The sequence below is a fragment of the Staurois parvus genome, unplaced genomic scaffold (genome assembly GCF_062004578.1).
Source record: "Staurois parvus isolate SC_StPar_1 unplaced genomic scaffold, SC_StPar_1.0 ptg000081l, whole genome shotgun sequence".
NCBI lineage: Eukaryota > Metazoa > Chordata > Amphibia > Anura > Ranidae > Staurois > Staurois parvus.
This window is the reverse complement of record NW_028317877.1, coordinates 12,830,798-12,839,491: the sequence shown is the minus strand read 5'-3', so window position 1 is coordinate 12,839,491 and position 8,694 is coordinate 12,830,798. Positions and strand designations below refer to the sequence as shown.

At 40.2% G+C, this 8,694-nt stretch overlaps 1 protein-coding gene across 1 annotated transcript; it reads right to left on the bottom strand.

Moving 5' to 3' along the window:
- Positions 1-1,136: 1,136 nt before the first annotated feature.
- LOC149468692 (cystatin-like) lies at positions 1,137-6,211 on the bottom strand. Its single transcript, XM_089669833.1, has 3 exons — positions 5,995-6,211; positions 1,718-1,834; positions 1,137-1,316 (listed from the first exon to the last, which is right to left on the bottom strand). The coding sequence occupies exons 1-3, from the start codon at positions 6,199-6,201 to the stop codon at positions 1,233-1,235; spliced, it is 408 nt and encodes a 135-aa protein (XP_089525959.1). The 5' UTR covers positions 6,202-6,211; the 3' UTR covers positions 1,137-1,232.
- Between the last annotated feature and the right edge of the window lie 2,483 nt (positions 6,212-8,694).

The following is an 8,694-nucleotide window of genomic DNA, read 5'->3' as shown; positions in this document are numbered from 1 at the left end:
GAACTAAACCTGCATTATGTAGACACCTGCCTCACCGCATTGGTTCAGGAGAGAAAAAGGAGTTAACTAAGTGCACACATAAGGTCCGTGTGGGCGCATAGTGGAACCCCATTCTCTCACTGGGAGTGAGGTGGCAGAGGTACGCTGGATGGGTGGAGTGGGTATAGGCTCAGTGGCGTCCCTCTTTAATGCAACAGTTCACATTCAAAGTGTGCAGTGACACTGGACAACATGGTTTACTGGAACTCAGTACATACAGTACATTCATAACATGTGGTACATGGCTCACCTCTACGTCAGGGACCTGTGTTAAGGTTGCTTTCACCTGAACATGGCCTCCACCTCATCCTGAGGCATTGATGAGCACACACAAGGAATGGTACCCCATGTGCAGAGCAAGTGACCCCGCCCACACTGCCTGGTGTAGCCCAAAGAATCCTGGTGGGTTTAGAGCATGGCCTATGTATCGGAACCAACCAAGTCTGTGCTTGGGTACTTCCGTTATAATACCGCTTCCCCGTCCGAACACCGACAACAGACACCACAGATTTGAAGTAAACTAGAAATTAGACCAGTTTATTTGAACACAGATACAAGATATAGACACCCAAGGGACAAATCCCCCCTCCCTGCATAATGTCACAGGGCGGGGCAATCTACATTTAGTAACAAGAGACACACAGGTATTCAAAGGTCACACCAGCAGACAGTCCCATCAGAAGGGAGGGTTGCTGGAGACAACCCCCCACTAAGCTGATACACACAAACACATACATGCCAAAATAGTTTGCTCCCAAGCAAGACAAACAATAGAACAATGGGATGCAACCACATAACACCAAACAATCCACAATCCCCACCTATATCATAGACATGTCTACACAATATTAGGACAGATCACCCTATACCCCTAACAGGCACAGGGTGACTTACACATAAGAGGGATATAGGGAGCTGAGACAGGGGTCTTCCCACCTCTCAAAAGTGAGCTGGGTTCCATGGGTCCCCCACCCAAAGTGACTCCCATCACAGCTTATTCAACAGCACATAGTATGCCATATCACCCCCCCCCCCCCCACACACACACACACACACACACACACACACGCGTTCTCAATATGACACTGACACAGAGATATTGGTAACATAGATCCTTGCACTTTATTACATTTAGAAGTGTTCTTACATGGTAATAAAATATATGCTCAATTCAGTTGTTGGTGACTATTTCATCAGTTGGCCATGCAGGAAGATGAAAGAAGGTTTTCTACATGTTCCCATGGAACTTCCAGTACTCTGAATGTGCAGAATAAAGTCTGAAACAATGAAGGTAAAATTAGTATTGACCAGTGGCCTCATGTCCTATTTGTTGGCCAGTGACAAGTTGACAACCATTCCCACTGAAGAAAATACACGCCTGACTACAGTACAAGGATATACAGTATATGTTTCTCTTTTGTGCCAGGGTCGCATCAACAACCACGTTCCCACAGTCCCAGGTTTAATTTTGAGAATAACAAGGGTTGGCTCTCTCTTGCAGAGCAGTGATATACTGTAAGTTTTTATTACTTTAATATATGTGAATATAAAATAATACTATATAATAATACTATTTACAAAAAAAATATGAAGCATCTGTACGCTTTTTAAATTCGGGAGCCTCATAGCAACAGTAAAAAAAAATGAATGAACGGAGTGGTTAAAGGGTATTGCTGACCTGAGCAAGATGTGAATCTTGCATCAAACTGCAGGATTGTACATCATTTGTGGTGCCCTTCTTGCAGTCTGTCTTTCCAATTTCTACATTCAAGGTATAGATTACTCCAGCGACAATCTGTAAAAAAACATTATTGACATAGTTTTTGCTAAATACTGGATATAGTTGTATACTAGATCTAAAGGTAATACCAACTTTTAAATCAGAACATGTGTAGCACTACCCATGTGAGTTGCTGAAGTTTTGTGTCCCCCTATAGTCCTGCACAGCCAGACAACACGCATTTCCTTCAGACTTGCATCAGGAGACCGTAACCAGTCCTTGAGCTTTGTTTTGAAGTTTTAGTAGGGGAATTAGAACATGGTTGGGGTGAGGGGGTATAGGATGCCCAAGGGAACTGATTTCTGAGGACAACTTCCTGAACTATTCACAAGATTCTCTTCTCTGATGCAGTCTCTGTTGGAGTGCTAGCCAGCATCTCCTGGTTGTATCACCCCAGACCCAAGATGAAATCCTCTTCACCCAGCAATCTAGAGACTTTCTTCCTGAGCAGGGGATCTGGCTCCTGTTTCTTTAATTGAGGTGAACAGTCACTCGTAGGGGGCTAATCTGGTTTCCCACCAGAGTGCTCCTTCCACTCTCCACCCAGGGAGTGCATGTAGTCACTCAGATCCTCTCTTGTACCGTTTGTGGGTTGGTTGCTGCTACCAGTCCTATCAGCTGGGCTGCTCCATCCCTGCCACACAGGTGGTCCTCTCTCAGGGGGCCAGTGAGTCCTTAGATTTCCTTCTTTCTAGCTCCAGGCTCGCAGGCAGGCCCCATTCCACTAGGCCTCCTGGCAGCCTTCCTCCTCTAGCCTCACATCTTCCTACTCCTTCTTCCACCCAATGCCTCACACTCCCCCTACTGAGCAGGCTCTTACACTTTTAAAGGAGTCCCAGCCCATTGCCAAGCCTCCTGTTGAGGATTGACTGAAGTCCCTCCAGAGTGCATCCAGCCACTCCTCAGATCCACCCACTGCCTCCAAGGCCCTCCTCCGAAAGCCTCAGAGCAGGGGAAAATGCCAGAGGTGCTGGCCTGCAGAGGCTCTCAGTCATGACCACAATTTGACCCCTCTGGCTATCACACCTGAGCTGCTAACCAGCTCCTGACTAAGTATTGGGCTCTAGCTCCCCCTAGCTGAACTAGGACGGTGCTACACATGTAAATAATAATAATAACAATCAGGGGCAGACTGACAACTCATGGGGCCCCCGGGCAATAGGGGATCATGGGGCCCCTGTGTCCTTGCACAAACTCAAGAAAGCCTATGAAAAAGGTACCGGGGCATCTCATCGGGCCCCCTACTGACCCCGGGCCCTCGGGCAGTGCCCGAGTTTCCAAATGATCAGTCTGCCCCTGATAACAATAAAGTAAAGCTGAAATTCCTAAATGTGACTGTGGTGTTGATTACAGTTTCAGAAAGGGCAGCCAACATATCACACTGAAACCATGGTATGCCAAGTTCTGTTCTGCAGCAAGTTGTCCCTGTAAGTTCTTTTACAATGTTTTTGTCCTGTCCTATTTTGTATCTTGTAAATTACTGTAGTACACATCATGGATTACTAAAAAGAGCCATGTGTGCACACTGCCTCCTTTAGGCAACAGTAAGAAAAGACTATAATCTTACTACGTATATAGTATTTTCCCAGTCTTTGTTTTTTCCCTTGGAGTACAGAACAGACATGCTAGGGATCTGCCTCATTTTATGGGTTCTCTCATGTCTTTTTTGCAGCAATCCTTTGACATTACAGTGAAATGACATCTGCTGAATCAAATTAAGTAATATAAATCATAGGCATGTTGCTGCATTGGATCTACTTCCCTCAGATAAACACTGAATTGAATTCCATCATATGCAAAGTCCAGTATGTAATATAGGTAATGCATGCAGTGAACAAAACATTTCTGATGGCCCATCAGTGCACATTAACTTTTTTCCTTGCACAATTCGGTGGAATGTTTTTATTATAAAAGGTGGTGAAGTGGTTAGTGCTTCCACCTGGCAGCACTAGGGTTGTTGGTTTGAATCACAACCACAGTACTACCTGCCTGGAGTTTGCATGCTCTCCCTGTGCCTGTGTGGGTTTTCTCCAGGTACTCCAGTTTCCAAAGGCAAGCTGGTAGGTTAATTGGCTCCTGTGTAAATTGGAACTAGTATGTGTGTGTATGAATGTGATTTTGGGGACCTTAGATCGTAAACTCCTTGAGGGCAGGGAATTATATGAATGTACAATATACTGTATATGTAAAGTGCTGCATAAATTTGACAGTTCCATATGAGTATCTGTAATAGATGAATAACTAAATCAATAAACTAAACAAAGGGGATAAAGCAAATTCTCAGAGAACACAGGTCTCCAAGAACAGCATTTGATGGAGCGTGGTTAGTGGCATGTTTAAGTACCCTATAGTCATTTATTATTAGGAGCTGTAAAGGTGGTCAGGTATGGATAAGAGGTTATGAGGGCCAGTGCTTTACTGTACGTACAGGAGGTACTAGTGTGGGCATTTTATGGGCAGGAGAAATTATAGGAGTTGGGGATTTTTAAAGTCTAAATTCAAAACGTTTTACAAACCTCCAATGTAATGAAACCACTTTATTCTCCTGCTCAACTTTAGGTTTATTGAAAAAATGGTATGCACAAGTAAACATTAAATATGCTAAGGTTCCTTTGTGTATGTCTGTTTACCTGTGCATTGCTTTTCTACAATAAACCAATGGCTGAGCAAGAGACTAAATTGGTTTCATTACATGGTTTTGCCGCACATGTTAGGGCTAAGGTCTGAAAGCCACGTTTTCTTGTGCCCTGGGGTATGTACAGCCAGCTCCCCTTTGTCAGCAAAGTTTTTTTTTATTTAGTTTTAGATAGAGTAAGGGATGGTTAGAATTTCTGACACACTGCCTGTGTCATCACTAGGTTTTCCTTCTCTTCCCATCTTGGGAACAACACAGGAAGGGAAAGGAGATATCACCTCTTGAGCACTTGTCTCCTTGTCTTCTCTTCCAGTGACAAAAGTGCTATTTTTCTCACTGACATCAGTCACTAGTGCAAACATACATAGTAACTCTCCAGCAGAGACACAGGCAGCAATAAAAACCTGATGCTAAACCTACCACACTATCCAAATGGAAAAACAAATGATGACTTTAGATATACAATACTTTATATATTAAGCAGCAGGTATTGGATTCAAGTTGAGAAACCCTGGTAAACATTGTGTACTACTAAATTCTTATTTACTATGCTTTAGTATTTTAGCAGTTACGGAAACCCTGTAATTTTAATTTTCTCAAACAATACACTAGTAGAATTTTGTTCAACATTTTTCATTTTAAAAAGTTTTGTTCAATTTTCTAATGGTTAGTGGGGTCAAATCAATGTTTGTTCTCAACCACAGTGATGACAAAATTCAAAGGAGCAGGGTGGAAAATTCCCTTGGTGCAGGAGTTATGGTGCAATGTTAACGACACCCCAAGCCCAGGGTCAAAACTACCATGAGATCCAGTTTCAGTGCGTTTCCAGAATTATTGCATGCACTATTTTGGTGCGATGCGGTGTTACTTGAGCCCATTCAAAATGAATGGACTCAAATTGAACTGCACTGAACTGCATGTAAATTGCACAGGAATGAGATGCACATTCCTGCGTGATTCATAGTGCGACCCTTGGCTAACAGAAAAATATTTCGGAAATATTAATTACACTGTCCATATGGAAAAAAAAATCTGAAATTTAAAAAAATATATTTTTAAAAATATAGTTTTTTTTAAATGTATTCTTTAGATTTTTTTAACATACAAATAAGTAATTTTAACATATATTTTTACATATATTTGTAAATGCATTCCAAAAATTTAGATTTGTATTTTTAAAGACATACAGTATATTTGAAATGTATTTGAAAAAATATTTTTCATAGATTTTGTAATAAAAACACATTTCAACATGCAGTGTGTATATATATATATATATATATATATATATATATATATATATATATATATAGAATATGGCCAAAATTGTAGCGTTTCAAATTTATGGCAATATATTTGGGAAGAATATTTTTTAAATGTATGTTAAAAATATTTTTCTTCCATGTGGGTGACAGGGTCCCTTTAACTACTGAAACAATATAGCAAATATAACAACACTACATCAAAGTACTTTTTTTTGCTGGTTAATTTAACAACCATGTAACCTTTAACAGCAAGTTTTCCATATTCAGGATTGTACCTGAGATTTTGCAGACACAACCTTCACAAACTTGTATTCATATTCCCTCTTTGATTGCTGGTTGAATGAATTAACGGCAAATGTGGCAGCTTTGAGAACATCCTGGTCGTTGGGATCAATGTTTTCTGGACCTCCAACAAGCTCATCATTAGCTGCAAAAAGAGAAAACAGCGAAAAGACTACCACGAGGAACAATCCTGCAGCCATGATGCTTCCAATAGAAGGAGAGAAAAGAAGACAGAACAGAGATCGAGAGACACTTTTATAGCCACAAACAAACCTGCATACACAAAATATCTAAGATTTGATAAGACTAATGTGTTTTGTTTTCTGTGAAGTTAAGATATGTCTGATTATTAGTTCTTTAATAACATATATTCTGACATTATTGGCAGCACATAACAGGAAAAGAAGTATGCTTTTTATCACAAGCACATAATATTCTTCTTATCTACAATGAAAAATAAATAAAATAATTTATTAAAATTAAGACATTAAACAATGTTATTTAATTTAAGTACTTAGCAGCCTTGTTAAACAATCTCCTGGACGGAAGTTTTTATTTGGCAATCTGAGGTTAAGGATTAGTACTTTTAATGCACATATGCTTGCCAGGCACCATTCCCCTGCCCTTCTAAGATCTGCCATACAGCCTCAGGCAGCAGAGTTCAGCCTAATCGGATGCATGTGGGTTTTCTACTAGAAGTGAAAGGATGTTTTTGTGTTTCTATTTGAGTACCACTCTGAGGAATTCTAAAAATTTCAAGCAGATACTTGGGTAGGCTTCAAGAGCTCAGATTATAGTTCTACAGAAAGTAATGACTAGGAGCTTACACAGGCCTAAGGATTCTCTCCAGACCCATATGACAGAGAGAGTAGGAAACGGCTATTTTCCCAAAGAAAAATAAAACCCACAAGGAATGCCTATAGTGCTGTTTTGAACATTTATTAGGATATTACATTCCAAACCTGCCATATAAATGGCACTACCTACAAGTATTTTCTCCTTTGCAGAGGGTTATTTGCATCTGTTAATTTAAACACCAGCATGGCTGTTATGTATGTGATACTGTGGAAGATACTATGTTATAATTAGTTTGTCAAGTTTTATTATTTCCTTTTTGTAGTCTTTATTTTATATTCTTCTTCATCACTGAGAATCTTATGAATAGAAGTATCCTTTTATGAAACTGAGATCAGCAGAGATCCTGAGGATCACTGCGAATCTCAGTACATTAGTGGTTTATGAAACAGATGATCAGAGGAGAACATGTTTGTTGCTGATCTTCTCAGTACACAGAGAATCTGTCATTGACAGACACAGAAACGACCAGTTTATGAGGGAGCGATGTCAGTCCTTCACTGGTGATCCCTCTCAGATTCTTCAGCCCGGAGGTGGAGAATCCCGGAGAGAGGAGAGAATCACTGGAGTACTGAGGAGGAAGAAGGAGGTTTTTGAACTTTCTTCTTCTTCCTTCAGAGCCTCCAAGACAGTGAGAAAGCCCCCCTGCCTTTCATAACACCCCCAAAACCCTAGAGCAGTTTAGAATTATGTACAGTTGTGTTCAAAATAATAGCAGTGTGTTGAAAAAAGTGAATAAAGCTCAAAATCCTTCTAATAGCTTTTATTTCCATACACACAAATGCATTGGGAACACTACACATTCTATTCCAAATCAAAACATGAAGAAAAATATATCAAATTTGTGTTGTTCCTCTAAGAAAATTGAAGAAAAGTGAATATTAGACTGTTCAAAAAAATAGCAGTGTTTGTATTCTTCTTTGCAAACTCAAACATTCACTATATAAACTGAAAAATGTTTGAAGATTTTGCTTTCCTTTGAATCACTTAATTAATATTTAGTTGTATAAGCACTGTTTCTGAGAACTGCTATACATCTGTGTTGCATGGAGTCAACCAACTTCTGGCACCTGTGAACAGGTATTCCAGCCCAGGATGATTGGACTACATTCCACAGTTCTTCTCTATTTCTTGGTTTTGCCTCAGAAACTGCATTTTTGATGTCACCCCACAAGTTTTCTATTGGATTAAGATCCAGGGATTGGGCTGGCCACTCCATAACGTCAATCATGTTGGTCTGGAACCAAGATGTTGCACATTTACTGGTGTATTTGGGGTCGTTGTCTTGTTGGAACACCCATTTCAAGGGCATTTCCTCTTCAGCATAAGGCAGCATGGCCTCTTCAACTATTCTGATGTATTCAAACTGATCCATGATCCCTGGTATGCGATAAATAGGCCCAACACCGTAGTATGAGAAACATCCCCCTATCATGATGCTTGCGCAACCATGCTTCACTGTCTTCACAGTGTACTGTGGCTTGAATTCAGTGTTTGGGGGTCGTCTGGTTGCATTGTAACCAGCATGTACAACATTTGCTGCCTTCCTTCCTTAAATAAGGGCAATAATTGCCACCTGTTTTTCAAAGAATGAACGACCTCACTAATAGAACTCCACACTGCTATTATTTTGAACATGCCCCTTTCAATTAGTGATTCAATTACACAGAATCAGCAGCATGCATGTCATGACTGTTGGGTCTGTTGGATTTCTATTACTCTACTACACCTGCTAGTAAATTATTTGCCATGTAGAAATATAATTTCTACCAAAAACAGTGATTGATCAGGTTAGTGATGTCTGACTGCTATTATTTTGAACACAACTGTATGTATAT

Excerpts from the sequence above, each read along its gene's own strand:
- LOC149468692 (XM_089669833.1), bottom strand. The coding sequence starts at position 6,201 with ATGGCTGCAGGATTGTTCCTCGTGGTAGTCTTTTCGCTGTTTTCTCTT. Across the intron at positions 1,835-5,994 it reads TTGTGTCTGCAAAATCTCAG|ATTGTCGCTGGAGTAATCTA; the intron begins GTACAATCCTGA and ends GTTTTTTTACAG. Across the intron at positions 1,317-1,717 it reads AAGATTCACATCTTGCTCAG|ACTTTATTCTGCACATTCAG; the intron begins GTCAGCAATACC and ends TCATTGTTTCAG.